Consider the following 14,094-nt stretch of genomic DNA (forward strand, 5'->3'; position numbering starts at 1 on the left):
GACGACCAGCAAGCAGCCTACGACGCACGTATGTTTGCACTTTCGACAGAGCTCCAGGTACAAATGGTCCTTGGAACTCGACTTGAATTGGCGGTTAGATGCTGCAAGATCATGAGCGGGAGCTCGAGACGCAGCTCGCGGCTTGCCCTCGGCAAGAAGATGTCCTGCAGCAGCTTCTCCTTCTCCAAGACAAAGTACGCATTCATGGTTGCTTCATAATCGATACATTGCTAGATCGCCCAAGAGACCACGACGACGTCGTCATGTGCAAATGCGGCGCTCGATGAGCTTCGCCAGCAGTTCCAGACGCTTCCGACCTCGGAAATGGTCTCCCAGCTCCACGCATCGCTCAAAACCAAAGCCGACAAAGCCGACATTGCTCGGTACATTCTTGCTCATGGACATCGACGAGGACTATATTGGTGCTAGCTTGCAACGGGGGCAGAATGACCAGCAAACGAACCTCGGTCTTTCCAAAATGCCGCTCAAGTGTCTCTCTTGCGACCAGTACCTTCCGCGACCCAAGTTTGCAGCGACAAACGAGGCGTGGAACCCGTCAGCGCCGATCGTGTCGCCCAGGAATACGGTGAACCTCCAACCGCTCGAGATGCCAAAGAAGGACCGAGCGACGACGACCGCCAGCACACATACACTTCGAGCGAACGCAGGTGGTCCGTCACGCGCGATCGTTGCAACCAAACTGGCCAAGCCGCGCGTCGAGTTTGTCGAGAACGTCGTCACGAAGCTTGAGAGACACCGTCCGATGACGGCCGCGCCACGCGGGTATACGCTGCAGAGCACACCGTTCGAGATGGCCATGCCAGGCGATGCCATACCCTCGTCAGCGTCGTCATCAGCGTCCTTGGTACTTCTTATCTCTTGAGTGTTTTACGAAAGCGCGTATTAGCGACCGCCAACTTCGTCGCTCCTGTCCGACAAACAGCGCTACTCGTTCTACTACCTTGGCAACAACTACAGCAGCAGCAACAACGCCAACAATAATGGTGGCTAATCGTATCTGATGACACGTTGAACGCAATACAGTATGTGGATGCTGATGCAATATTGATCAACTAGCTAGTAATATCTAGTAAAGGGTTTACAGTTGGAAAGAGACGCGATAGGGGTCGTAAATAAAGGGCTAGGGGTGCGGAAGGTCCACCGATGTGGGGATTAGGGGCAACCCGACTGGACGTACGGATGGTTGATCACTCTCTCCATGGTTGGTCGCTCGGTGGCGTTGAAGACAAGAAGGTGCTCGAGCATGGCGATGGCGTCGTCGGGAATGGACGTAGTGAGACCCCAGGCGGACACAAGGGCCCGAACCCCGTGCAGCTTGAGAAACAGGAGGACGTCGTCGTCATGGGTCGCCGCCTCGACGAGTGGGACGCCCGTGAGCAGCATCCAGAGCAAAATGCCGAGCGACCACACGTCCACTTTGGCAGCGTCGTACGAACTCTCGAGGTGCATCTCGGGGGCCATGTAGTAAGGCTTGCCGACGGCGGCGGTTGCTTGGGCGGGCAGCGCAACAGCGAGGCCAAAGTCGCCGATCTTGAGGTTCCCGTGCGCGTCGACAAAGATATTTTCCAGCGACACATCGCGATGGGCGATTCCGACCGCGTGCAAGTGGGCGAGACCGGACGTGATTTGCGTAAAGTACGCTCGGGCAAGTCGCGGCGTGCAGTGCTGCGTCGGCATGGCCTTCAAGACAGCGTAGAGGTCCCCTTGTGCGCAGTGTTCCAGGACAAAGTAGCTGGTCTTGGTGTCGGAAAACGCCTCGTGGAGCTGGAGCACACGGTCGCACGTGGACGTGCGCAGCTGTTTGTACGCCATTGCTTCGTTGGCAATCGTGTCGAAAGTGTGCTGCGATCGGTCGACTTGCTTGACGACGTGAAGCTGGCGCGTCACCCGATGACGGCACAACAAGATCGCCCCGTCACGTGCTGGTGACAGCGTGGACTCGACTGTGTAGGCCAACATGCGCCAAACCAAGGGAAAATCAAAGTGATAGCACCCGAGGTCATCGGCGCCGCTGCATAGAGAAACGCCAGAAATTACTGGTACTGTCCGCGCCAAAGCCGCTACAGCGTCACATAGAGAGGACCAATGAATCCAAATCCTGGGCGTTTGCGTGAACAACATACGCGAGGTGTTGGCGCGAGGAGTCGCTGCATAGAGGCGTTTGAAGCGACGGTTTCGAGATACGCCGCTGCGATTGGTCGGTATCCATGGACTTGGACCAATCGAATCACCGGAATTCAAACGAGCACCGCGGATTGGTGGACCAAAAAGCGTATCTCGCGCAATCCGCGACCGTTTGCCGCCCGTCGCACAGATCATTGGGGCAGCCGTATGCCGCATCGTTACCACGTACTATGACTAGAAGCAGTCATGATTCGTATCGGAGCTTGCAATGGGCATGGCGTCGTGCAGTCTATTGCGCAAGTCCCTCGACACCCGGTGTTTTAGGAGGTGGGTATCTCTTCTGTCGAGTGAAATAGAGTGAGATAGCTGAGCGAAGTGGTTCGCGGACGAGATAGCTAGCGATAGACGAAACGCTGCGCGTTCTTTGAAGAAACATGCTGCCCGCTGTATGTTCAGATAGAGCAACGGCGCTTGCATCGGGAGAGATTTGACTCTGCGTGACCTCGTGCTGACAAGGTCGCCGGTGGGAAGTCATCTCTTCATCGAAAGCAATAACGACAACTCGACGTGAATTGACTTAAGGGGTTGGAGCACTGGTTCATACATTGAGATATGCACGTTAGCTCCATGTACGACCGCATCATCGATGCTCGTGTCACGACCAAAGCCAGTACTAGTACGTACGCTTCTCCTCTGCATCTCGCCAGGCGAATGTTCGCTGGCGACAAGGACGCTGCACCGGCAAGGCAATATCGAGACAGAAAACACACATCTTTCGGCGGATGATTCGCTTCGACTCTAGTCATTCTCGTCATCTTGCGGCTTGACACTTGTCGTTGTTGTTGTCCTCATGGTTTGTCTTCGGCGGCTTGGGCGGCCGAACGTCGCGGCCGTAGAGACCGTACATGAGCCATCGGTTTTGCTTCTCGGGGTGCTCGAGGAGCCACACCATGCATGCTGCGTAGAGCACCGTGGCCGCCGACAGCACGTGCGATCGCTTGAGCTGGCCGCAGATGTTGTACTCTTTGAGCTGATAGAACACTGTGATAAGGCTATAGGACGCAACGGCCTTGCGGATCGTGAGGCGCCGCTTGGCCGGTTCAAAATATTGTGCCAAATACGGCGTGAGCGTCGCCAAAGCGATCGCGATGCGGTGGTTGGCGATCGGGACGAGGCACGAAAAGAGGTACGGGAAGACGTAGTTGCCCGAGAGGAAGAGAATCGAGCGCACATAGTCGACCACATGCTTGCGCACGTCGAGCGGCCGTTGCTTCCACGCGAGGAGCGCGCTCGCAAGGTGTATTGGCAGAAAGATCTTGGCGCCGCTCACGAGGTGTTTGGCGCTCTCGTCGCGAAGGAACGCGGCGCAGGATTTGTTCGGGTGAAAGCTATCGCAGCGCGAGCCATGGCCGGTCCGGATCTCGTGGCGCGTCGCCGATAGGATCTCAGGCGGGAGGCACGACTGGTAGTCAAGCATTTTGAGCTGCGACGGCAAGATCCACTCGCACCGAAAGAGGTAGATGTACATGAGGCGGGACGTGACGGCAACGCTTGTCGCATGCTCCACGAGCGCCGAGGCGGGGCAGAGCGCATACACTTGGAGCGCCGATTCGACGAGCGCATACGAGAGCACAATGTGCTTGTGCGCATCGGAAATGAGCCGAAAGAAGGCGACGGCGGCGAGGCCCGCTGCAACGCGCGGCGATGGCGCTTGGAAGAGCCGAAAGATACCGCAGCCAGCGGCGAGCGCCGAGAAGAGCGCAGAGGGCGGCGAAGGCCGGCGCGCCCGGAGGCTTGCAACCGCAGTGCCCAAGGCGACGCATGTCGCTGCGCCGCGGGCCGCCGACGCCACGCTGCTGCTGGTGCTCATCGCCATCGTGTGCCCGGAAGAAGCGATGTTTCCGTCAACTTGCCAACGGCTGGCACGAGCATTCGAATCCATGCGAAAATAGTATATGTTGAAGTTGCAAAAGGTGTGTATGAATCGAAATAGTGTGCGATCTAGCTCACATTGCCCTTCCCAAACGTGCCTTCGGGGCAGCGGTACGCCTCGGGCAGCATCGAGCGCTGGAGCGAGTTGAAGGCATACTGGCGCTTCCCAATGTTCTTCTCGACGCAGTCCATGCGCACGCCGTAGCTGCGCATGGTGGCCACCGCCCGGCGGGATGTCGCTGCATCCACATGGTAGAGTGCTTGCAAGACCCAGCCTAGAGGAAATGCGTCAGCAACGCGAGTGCAGCGACCTAGAGTACCTTGTTCGAGCGTGACGCTCATGGCGGTGCGGTCCTTTGCGCTCTTGCAGCTCACGACACGTCCGCCATCGAGGCGGCGCGTGAGGTGCCCGGCCACCTGGAGGATCTCCGGGTGCTTCTTCTTAACGTACTCGTTCTTGGCCGCCGCAATGAGCGTCGAGAGGTGTTCGAATGCAGCAATCACGTCGTCCTTCTCGAGCGGCGCAAAGGCCACGTACCGGTCGACAAAGCTCTTGAGGCTCTCAAGGTTGGCGAGGTTGATGAGGTCCTGCACCGTGTCCTTCTGGAGCGTCGACTTGTTGGCGAGCGTCTGCATCTCGTTGATGCCTTGGGTGAAGAAGATGGGCGTGACCGCAATGCTGCGATGCCCGACCGCGAGTCGCTGCTGCAGCTCGACCTGCGACGCTTCGCAATAAATGCCCACGACCACCGTAAACCTACAAAGAAGAGCTGAGCCCATATATCCAACGGATTCGCAGCGTGTACCCGTTCTGCTGCGGCGACGGACTCAAGCGCACCGAGAGAACACCCGGGACAGCCACTTCGTGCAAGTGCAGATGCAACGACGTCGCCTTGCTCGTTTGCTTGGGGTGCTTGGCACACAGATCCAACTCGAACCGAACGTTGGTCAGCCACGACGTCGCGGCGCTGAAGTCTTGGAGCATGGCCTTCTCCTTCCCGTGGTCGCTGAGCAGACTCTCGACCTGGAAGAGGTACCCGACCGCGTAGAGGTGGTCGAGATACGCGAGGAGCTTCCCGGACGACGGCATCATGGCCTTCTCCAAGTGCCGGCAAAACGACGTGACGAGCGCGGCGAGCGCCTGCGCGTGGCACTCGTCTTCACGCAAGCGCAGCGTCCACTCGATCTCGTCGCGGAGTCGGGCCTGCTCGTCGCGCCAGTCGTCCTGGAGACGCTGCGACGACGTCTGTTTGAGCAGCGGCGGCGTCGCCACATCCGGCGACATGTGGTCGCTCCCGCTTTCGCGCGGCGCCGCCATCGCCTCGAGCTGCGCTTGCAGCGTCGGGATCGTCTGGCGGAACTTGCAGTTGTGGGCCGCGAACGCGCCGACCGTGATCGTCTCGTAGAGCTGCACGTCGCTGCTCGTGCGTCGGCCGAGTTCCGACTGGAGCGGCTGCATTGGTCCGACCCAAAATTCTTGAACGTGCTATACATGTGTGAGTCGTTCTGTCGCCAGTTCAATTCCGCGCGTACGAGGTTGGTCGGCAAGAAGCGGAGGCGCGTTTCCTTCTTCTCGACGCTCTTCTTAAAGTAGAGCGACGCCTGCGACCGCTCGTGGTACAAGCCAATGCACTCGGTCAAAAACGCGCAGTACTCGGTGCGCTTGGCGACACGCTGCTCGAGCCACTGCTGGATGAGCTGCAAGTCGGCCTCGCCCTAGTCGAAAAATATGAGACATGGGCATCACGGCAAGACCGACGCACCTGGATCTGGTCGATGATGTTGGTGTAGCTCGTCTTCTCCGCGCGAAGCACTTCGAAATGGCGCAAGTCGCTCTGTGCGAGCGACAAGGCCGCGTTGCGCTGCATGAGCGTTTGCTCGAGGTACTGCCGGCAAATCTCATTCGGCAGCACCGACTCGAGGAGCTCTTCGACCACGTGGATGCCATCCGAGGTCGCGTCATCGCCAAACTGAAAGTGTTTGGCCGTGCAGAACGACGACGACGTCTGAAGCCCAAACGCCGACGTGCCCACGAGGTGGTGGTGCTCGTCGCCGCCCGAGACGAGCGTCGGCTTGAGCTTGAGCACGGGCAGCACCGGGTGGTTGACGACGTTCAAAATGTTGGACACGCCGGACGCCGACGTTGCGCGCGCTTTCGTGTGCCGGCGGTTCCCGAAAAAGCTGAAGCGGCGCGTCAAACTCAGCACTGCGTCCGGCTCCTCTTGCAAAATGCTCGACGGGCGCAAGACGAGCGGCTCCTGCGACCGCTCGGTCGGCGACAGCGTCGCGATCGCATTCGTCGACTGCAGCAAGTGCTCCATCGGACAGACGTACTCGGCGAGCACGCGCGGCGCATCGAGGTCCATTTCGTACACGAGAAACCGCAGAGTCGACGGCTTCTCGACCGGCACGTACAAGACGGAGCTAAACCCGGTGCAAAAGCCAAACTGGTACTGCTGGCTCAACGCCGTCTCGGTAAAGCCGCGGCGGATCCAGTTGAGCGGCGTCGGATGCGCGTGCATCGCCGACGCCCGGCGGCGCGTCGCGGCATTCTCCATGAGCGACTCAAAGAGGCCACCTGTGCGCATCGAGGACCGCCGCGGGACGTCGTCGTAGTCGTCGCCCATCACCGCGGCGTCCGTCGACTGGTACACTTCCACAAACGCGTGCGTGCTCGCAGTCGTGGCTTCGGGAAAGTAGAGCTGCAAGCAGAGCGCAACCATCGTGTCGTTGCTGTCGATCGAGCTCAATCGGCTCTTGCTCTGCTGGTGCGCGAGCGACATCTACAAGTTGATCCTTCAAATCAGCTCCAAAGAGAACGCGTCAGTACCGAGCTGTGGAGCGCGCTGAGGTTTGTGCGCTGCATGCGAAGGTACTCGAACTGCTGGGCTTCTTCGTCCATGTTCGAGTCGTCAAACTCGCCGCACGCGATCGTCGATTTCCAGTCAATGTCTTCGGCGTCCGCAGTCTCAGCAGCTTGGCGCGGCGCTGTGAACGTGTTGAGCGACGACGACTGCCCGCCGAGCTGAAAGAGCTTCGAGTTCCACTGCAGCACGAGGAACCCCATGCACGGAATCAAGGTCGGGCAAAACTCGCCAAGGAAGAGCCACACAAGGATGTTGATCTTGTCGTCGTGCAGGTAGAGGTACATGTGCAGCCCGTGCTGGATGCCGAGAAACACCACAAAGCTCAGCACAGTGATGACGAGGTACAGGAGCGCGCCGTTGTAGACTCGCGAACTTTCCATCGAGTCCACGGCCATGCCGAGGCCCTGCCGAATGAGGAGCGACCCGAGAAGGCAGACGCACAAGAGCACAAAGAGGTGGAACGCGTGCAGCAAAAGGAACGTCGTCTGAAAGCCGCTGGCCGAGCTCCGACACGCCTACGCCAGATTTGCGATCGTATCTAGAGATGTAGCTAGAGGTACCACGTCACCGGCGTGCCACCACTCGAGCGGCTCGAGCAGCGCAATGTAGTAGTCGCCGGCGGGATTGCGGTTGAGGAGGTAGTCGATGTACGTGCACTTGAGGAACGGAAAGTTCTGGGAAAGGTGCCACACGAGCAATACGACGTAGAGCGCCATGGCGACCATCCACCCGAGCCAGACAGTAGACTTCATGTGCGCTTGGCGAAACTTGGGGTGGTACGCCGTGAGCCAATGGATCGCAATCGAGACAAGGAGACTCCAGACCGCCGCGCTGCGAATGTTGTCGAGGACCGCAACGAGGAATGCGACTTCTTGCGTCTTGCCCGTCTTGGTGAGGCGGTTGAGCACCGACAGCCTACGGTTCATTGTGTTGCAACAGACGCCACGAGAGCTTCCCCGTACCAGTAAAACTGCATCGCAAGCGACAAGAGGAGCACGAAGAGCACCGAGATGGACGCAATGTCCGTATATACGGTCGTGCTCGTGACACCAAGACCATTCTATCGTCCATTGTCATACCACATTTTGAGAGGGGTAGGGTACCATGCGCACGAGCACGAGCGCTGCGAGAAACGCAAAGACGTAGACCACGACCGCAATGACAGTCCAGAGGTTGTCGGGCACTTGCTGGCTCAAGAGTGCTACACACGAGGCCATCAGAATCGACGGGGTCGCGGAATGCGTACGGGGGGCGGGGTACGGGGCCGCGACGACGCAGCTCGTCGCGAGAAGCGTGTTGTTGGATGTGAACGACATTTCCGTCAAGGACGAGAGGTTCATAAAGTAGTTGCCAGACCGAAGGTACGTATTGTTGACGACCAGCCCGATGCGCGGAAACGGCGACAAGTTCGTCAAGTTCCAGCGCAAATGCACGCAGAGCGCAGTCTCGTTGAAGTGGTCTAGCACCACGGGCCGGCTGATCCAGCTGTTGTCGTTGACCACGTCCAGGGTCATCGTCGAGATGTTGTGGTACGAAGCGGTTTGGGCCGTTGTCGCATCCTACACGATCCATGTACCCCTTACGTTCTTACGGATACGATGGCATCTACCTGGCACGACGACGACTTGAGGTTGATGCACAGCATCGTCTGCTTGTATGCAATCGCAGCCGGCGGCATCTCAAACGACGTAATGAGCTGCGCCGGACGCTCCTCGCTCGCGATCGTGGGCTGGGCGATCGGCGTCGGCGGCAACCGCGGCAGCGCCATGGACGCGACGAGCAGCATCGGCTTGGTTGAGTCCTTGTTGTAGCGCTCGACCGTGATGAGCGCCGTGTCGGCGTACGGCTGCAAGAGAAAATTCACTTGCGCGAGCGTCGTCGCCGGCGACGGCGCCAATGAGCTTGGCACGTACGTCACTTGCTTTGTGCTCGAGCAGTTGAAGACATACAGGTCGCAGGCCGGCGTGGCCAGCGCGCCATCAATCATCAACACGGACTGCGACACGTACGACTAGCAACACCACAGTGGATGAGGACACGATGCACAAGACGATGTGTCTACCGCATTATCGAGCTTGAACGACAAGTAGAGCTGGCTCGCTGCGTCCGACTGGAGCAGATCCGTGCGAATGAGCAAGAAACTGACGCTCACCGAGCCGTTGGCGAGCACGGTCGCGTTGGGCACATAGAGGTTTGTGGGCACTAGAGCGCGGTCCGTACTTGGTCAAGACGCAGAGAGGACGACGTACCACACGCGCTGTACGGGTCGTTGCAGACCGTCGGGTCGGTCGCCGCAGCGGTCGAAAAGTTGGTGTACCGCGTCGTCGCGGGCAGCGGGTTGTTGGTCATCGTCGGCAGCTGCACGCACGGGCGGTCGTGGTAGCGGCAGACAGGCGAGTCGGCCGAGATAAGATTCTTGGCCGTCGTAAAGTTGGTCAAGTCGACAGTCACAGGCGGCAGAGTGGTTGGCGCCAGCGTCGGCACCGTGATGGTCCCGCTGGTCGCGTTCGTCGCCTGGCCAGCTGCCAGACCAAGGAGGCCCAGCCACGTGAGGCTCTACATACATGGCAGTCGATGAGCTTCCGTGGTCCTCATCGTCGTCGTCGTCGCCGTACGAGGAGCGCTACGGGGGTACGCATGTCGACTCGCAGTCTCGGCGTGTTTGATGATGGCGACGTGCGTAATGTGCTCCAGCATCCACGCCAGCAACTTCGATTCGCGTTCTTCGTTACAGCCTGCGATCGAGGTCCTTTATTTTATTTCATACATGTATCAAGGTATATAAATCCGCCCAAGGTCCATCGAACTTCGAAGCGACCGCGGGAGCCAGCTTGCGCCGGTCGGGCGGAGGCGCGCAACGCCGCTGCACTCGGCAGCGCCCCGTGGATGCAGACGATTTTGTGCATCAACTCGCACTGTACAATCTGTCTCTTAGTACTATTGTACTAGATACATCTTGTTGTATTGGTGCGTTGCGAGGTGGGCAGGCCGAGTGTGTCGCCTGCATGTCCATGCACTGGCGGCGCAACAGGGCGAGACGAATCGGTACTGCCACCATGTGTAGCTCTGCACCAGCGAGCTCGTGCGGACGAATTGCTTGCAATGAGCTGCTGACCACCATGGGACGCAGGCTCCACCTTCGGCTGCAAGCAGCTGCAAGCTTCGGCTGCAAGGTGACAGTAAGGTGTTTGCGATGGGCTACGCATCCTGTGCGATCCAAGGGCTCCAATTTTCAAGAGTTCGGCAGGCATCCGCAGCCACACAGCGCCACATGACCATCATTCAACATTTAGCAATTTGATGACCACGGAGCTCGTTGTCGCGTCGACCAACCCGGTCAAGATCCAAGCTGCGCTGCTTGGCTTCCAAAAGCTCTTTCCGGACGCTGCGTGCACGGCGGTGGGCGTGAGCATCCCGTCGGGCGTGAGCGACCAGCCCATGACGTGCGCCGAGACGCTGGCCGGTGCGCTGAACCGCGCGAGAGGCGCCAAGGCCGCCAAGCCGAGCGCGACGTATTGGCTCGGCATCGAGGGCGGCGTCGAGAAGAGCGCCACGAATCCAGGCGCCATGGAGGTGTTTGCATGGATCGTCGTGCTCTCGGCAGACGAAGCCAAGACGGGCATGGCCAAGACGGCCAACTTTTACCTCCCGGCCAAGGTCATCGCGCTCGTCGACCAAGGCATGGAGCTCGGGCACGCCGACGACGCGGTGTTTGGCCGCTCCAACTCCAAGCAAGCGACCGGGTCTGTCGGCTTGCTGACAAACGACGTCATCACACGCAGTACGTACTACGAACAGGCAGTCATCCTCGCGTTCATTCCGTTCAAGAACCCCGACTTTGCCTTTCCCATGCCGAAATAAGCAATAAGCAACTAGATTGTACTTCAAGCGACTTGACTCGAACGACCAAGGACATAGAGAGGCAGTTGCTTCTCGAAGCCGACGCACGTGCAGGTCACATACATGTAATACCTATCTGCAGCTCTAGGACAGATCAGTCTCTTCGTTTACGAGACGACCGAGTCGACGCAAAAATGGCAGCTCGACGCGGCGGCAATTAGCAAGGATGGCACGTGGCATTCTGGCCAGCTCCATGCGAGAAACAACCGCTGGCAACCATCGAAGTTGATGCTGGTAAATCGATGAACGGCTCGACCAATGGCGGCGCTCCAAAGCGATGCGTTCTCAGTTTCTGGCTTGCTTGACACCGATGTGTTGCCGCTTACCGCAACCTGTCACGGCTGTGCCGAAACGTCAGGTTCACGCACTACAATGCCGGTCGTGTCCGAAGCAGCGTCGAAGCGCAGGCCGTATCTGGCCACGGGCTTGACGAGCTCAAACGTGCGGCAAGGTGTCTCGTACGCTGTTCGCATTACGTTCACCGTGTACGCACTTGGCTTCTTTTGGCCCGACCACGTCAATATTGGGACGTGGTGCAATAGCGGATAGGCCCAGTGCGCTTGCTGCCGGCGAAGCGTTGGAACCACGCCATTCCTGAAAACCCTCTCCTCCCGCCGTTTCCTACTAGTACGCGAATCCCTCGATAATAATATATCGATTGATATATATTTTGCACCATAATGCTCTCTCGGCAGAGCGACTATAGTCGACTCGAATGACTAGACCTAGCGATAGACTCCTCGCTCAACCCAACGTGGTGCGATAAAGCTCGCCGAAAAGACAGGCCTATCATCCACGCTTGCAAAAAATTATCCCCACAGCGTGAGTCCAGCAAGCCACGAGGGCTGGAAACCCTACCCCGTGCAACGTGTATACGTGTCGTCCCGCCTTGTTCCATACAAAAATCAAGTGCAAAATCGAGGCGGTACTGACCGTTCCAGTCTAATCGCACACACGTTCAAGACAGTTGTCAACCCGCTGGCTCTGCGACAGATTCCACGACACGAATAGCAGCAACACGAGATGCCCGTGACCTTTGGCCCGAGAACGACGTACCTCTTTGGTATCGACGTCAACGGATCAGCCTTGCCCAAGGAGAGTGGCCCGCCCATCGGACTCGCGTCCAAGCACCACACGATCACGATCGAGCCGAGCGTCGAGAGGCTCGTTGAGAAACGCCGCCGCCGCGTGCGGAGATTCGACCACACGGAGCGCATTCGCATGCTCCAGACGCTCTACGACGCCAAGACGCTCGCTGTCTTTTGCTACGAAGCCATCGACAGCCGCAAGGAACGGCTCGAGACGGCCGACGAACTCGCGCAGGCCGAGCGTGGCCTGGCCGACCGGCGACGAAAGCGGGCCGCCGAGACGGCACCGCCCGCCACGAAGCGCCCGCGCATGCTCTTTGCCATGGAGTACGACAACGATGATGACGAAGATGAAGTGGACGACGTCGACGAACAGTAGGCCGTGTTATTTTGATGTGTGTTGTGTGAATAGAAGGCGCTTCAGAACATGATGGTGAAGAAAAGCTTGCGTCGTCCCGCAGCGCCCGATGGAACGACGACCGTGATGACGTGGGTTGCACGGACATAGAAACAACCGCCGGTGCTAAGTTTGGCCGTGACGAGGCGCGAGCCTGCCTGCACAAAGACATTGCAGCCACTTCTGATTCAAGCACAGGTTCAAGAAGACTGATAGAGGAGGCGACGAGGACAGTCGGCAAGCGTATTTGCGTTCTTGAGAGAAGAAGCACCGTACGTACCGTACGCGCTGCTCGCGACCAACTGACCCAATCTTTGTCGAGATCATCCAAGCACCGTATTGCGGATGCTGCTCGCGAGCGCAAGTTATTACAAGCGACACGCCGCTTTTCTAGTCATGCATCGGAGTGAGGGTTCGACTTATGAATTAAAACAACTAGACGCTGTACTACTAAAACTACAGTAGCTTCTCCAATGTCGATGGGCCCATAGCTGGGTCGTGCAGTCCGTGGGTTGACGCCGTTGATTGTCCTCGGACAACCAGCGACTCGAATAAAATTCGGGCATCAAATCGTCACGACCGCTTCACCTTTTCAGTATGGTGGAAATGAACTTTCCATTTTATTGGCCGTGATCCCTACCCCTGATTGTGTATACCAGCGACCCCTCCGCAGCACATACGCCAGCTTTGCATGATTACGTAGGTCGGCCTTCGCCGCAGCAGCAAGCCGCCTGTAACGTCACAGATACCAAATCGCAGTGTGGCCAAGAGGAGAGCGATAATGAAGAAGACCGTGACCTTTAGCACCGAGACGACGTACCTCTTTGACGTCGACGTCAACGGGTCGGCCTTGCCAAAGGAGAGCGGACCCCCCATCGGTCTCGCCCAACAGCACCACGCGATGACGGTCGCGTCCCTCGATGGCCTTGTGAAGCGCCGAAGCCGCGTCCGCAAATTTGACCACCTCGACCGACTCGAGATGCTCAAGCCGCTCTACGACCCCAAGACGCTTGCGAGCTTTTGCTACGAGGCCATCGACACGCGGAAGGAGCGCATCGAGACCGAGGAAGAGCTTGTGCAGAACGAGCGCCGCCTGCAGGCCCGCGCACGGAAGCGCGCCGCAGAAGAGGCGCGGGCGTCGCACGCCAAGCGCCCGCGCATGCTGACCAGCCGGATGGAGTACGACGAGGACGAGGAAGAAGAGGAAGACAGTGACGACGAGTAGACAGCCGAAATATCGTCGTAGTTAGTAGGTAGAATAAATTATGTCTAAAGACGCCCTTTCTGCGTCCCCGAGTTCGTTGGACCGAGCAGTGGAGACGCACTGGACTGTGGGCTGCACATACATACATATTGCATGCGTGTACCGACAGGTGTGTTGTAATCGGACGCAATACACGGGCTCGCGTCTGCACTCGCTGTACCGGAGGACTACAGGGCGACCCAGCGCGTCGTAGCATCTCGTCTACAACCTCGTTCGGTGGCTGTCGTTGCCGCTGCCACAAAGGAGGAAGTCGGTGGCTTGCGTGGCGTGGGATATGTCGTTCAGCTGTCAAGTCATCTGGTCCGAGCCTCCCGAAGAGCAAGTGAAAAGTATCCACGACAAAATGACATCCCTCTGGATTGGGCCATTACTGTCGCAGCTGGACAAAGGGCCGACACAGCGCTATGAAGCTCCTCGTCGCTGGCCTCACGACTGCTGCTGCTACGTCAACGCGCTGTCTGATGCAAGGACGATACTCGGTGGAGCTTTCTGGGTCACAAA

General features: G+C 58.5%; 7 protein-coding genes across 7 annotated transcripts; 4 read left to right on the forward strand and 3 right to left on the reverse strand.

Annotated features, from left to right (window-relative positions):
• Window positions 1–30: 30 nt before the first annotated feature.
• SDRG_01525 (hypothetical protein) lies at window positions 31–1,054 on the forward strand (the record flags this gene model as incomplete). The annotated part of the gene is made up of 5 exons (XM_008607056.1): window positions 31–57; window positions 99–194; window positions 235–383; window positions 430–865; window positions 908–1,054. The coding sequence occupies 5 exons, from the start codon at window positions 31–33 to the stop codon at window positions 1,010–1,012; spliced, it is 813 nt and encodes a 270-aa protein (XP_008605278.1). The 3' UTR covers window positions 1,013–1,054.
• SDRG_01526 (serine/threonine protein kinase) lies at window positions 1,019–2,017 on the reverse strand. Its single transcript, XM_008607057.1, has one exon. The coding sequence runs from the start codon at window positions 1,978–1,980 to the stop codon at window positions 1,174–1,176; it is 807 nt and encodes a 268-aa protein (XP_008605279.1). The 5' UTR covers window positions 1,981–2,017; the 3' UTR covers window positions 1,019–1,173.
• A 710-nt stretch (window positions 2,018–2,727) lies between these two features.
• SDRG_01527 (hypothetical protein) lies at window positions 2,728–4,082 on the reverse strand. The gene has a single exon (XM_008607058.1). The coding sequence runs from the start codon at window positions 4,019–4,021 to the stop codon at window positions 2,957–2,959; it is 1,065 nt and encodes a 354-aa protein (XP_008605280.1). The 5' UTR covers window positions 4,022–4,082; the 3' UTR covers window positions 2,728–2,956.
• Window positions 4,083–4,101: 19 nt separating this feature from the next.
• Window positions 4,102–9,583, reverse strand: SDRG_01528 (hypothetical protein; the record flags this gene model as incomplete). Its single annotated transcript, XM_008607059.1, has 14 exons — window positions 4,102–4,352; window positions 4,398–4,834; window positions 4,884–5,563; window positions 5,611–5,793; window positions 5,841–6,860; window positions 6,908–7,459; window positions 7,505–7,859; window positions 7,907–8,004; window positions 8,048–8,145; window positions 8,191–8,503; window positions 8,554–8,955; window positions 9,007–9,146; window positions 9,194–9,500; window positions 9,560–9,583. 14 exons carry the CDS (start codon window positions 9,581–9,583, stop codon window positions 4,147–4,149), a joined length of 4,815 nt encoding a protein of 1,604 aa, XP_008605281.1. The 3' UTR covers window positions 4,102–4,146.
• Window positions 9,584–9,783: 200 nt separating this feature from the next.
• SDRG_01529 (hypothetical protein) lies at window positions 9,784–10,836 on the forward strand. The gene has a single exon (XM_008607060.1). It carries the CDS (start codon window positions 10,245–10,247, stop codon window positions 10,803–10,805), a length of 561 nt encoding a protein of 186 aa, XP_008605282.1. The 5' UTR covers window positions 9,784–10,244; the 3' UTR covers window positions 10,806–10,836.
• Window positions 10,837–11,808: 972 nt separating this feature from the next.
• SDRG_01530 (hypothetical protein) lies at window positions 11,809–12,808 on the forward strand. The gene has a single exon (XM_008607061.1). It carries the CDS (start codon window positions 11,868–11,870, stop codon window positions 12,309–12,311), a length of 444 nt encoding a protein of 147 aa, XP_008605283.1. The 5' UTR covers window positions 11,809–11,867; the 3' UTR covers window positions 12,312–12,808.
• A 275-nt stretch (window positions 12,809–13,083) lies between these two features.
• SDRG_01531 (hypothetical protein) lies at window positions 13,084–13,626 on the forward strand. Its single transcript, XM_008607062.1, has one exon. It carries the CDS (start codon window positions 13,111–13,113, stop codon window positions 13,552–13,554), a length of 444 nt encoding a protein of 147 aa, XP_008605284.1. The 5' UTR covers window positions 13,084–13,110; the 3' UTR covers window positions 13,555–13,626.
• The last annotated feature ends 468 nt before the right edge of the window (window positions 13,627–14,094 follow it).

The sequence above is a fragment of the Saprolegnia diclina genome (genome assembly GCF_000281045.1).
Source record: "Saprolegnia diclina VS20 unplaced genomic scaffold supercont1.3, whole genome shotgun sequence".
Taxonomy (NCBI): domain Eukaryota; phylum Oomycota; class Saprolegniomycetes; order Saprolegniales; family Saprolegniaceae; genus Saprolegnia; species Saprolegnia diclina.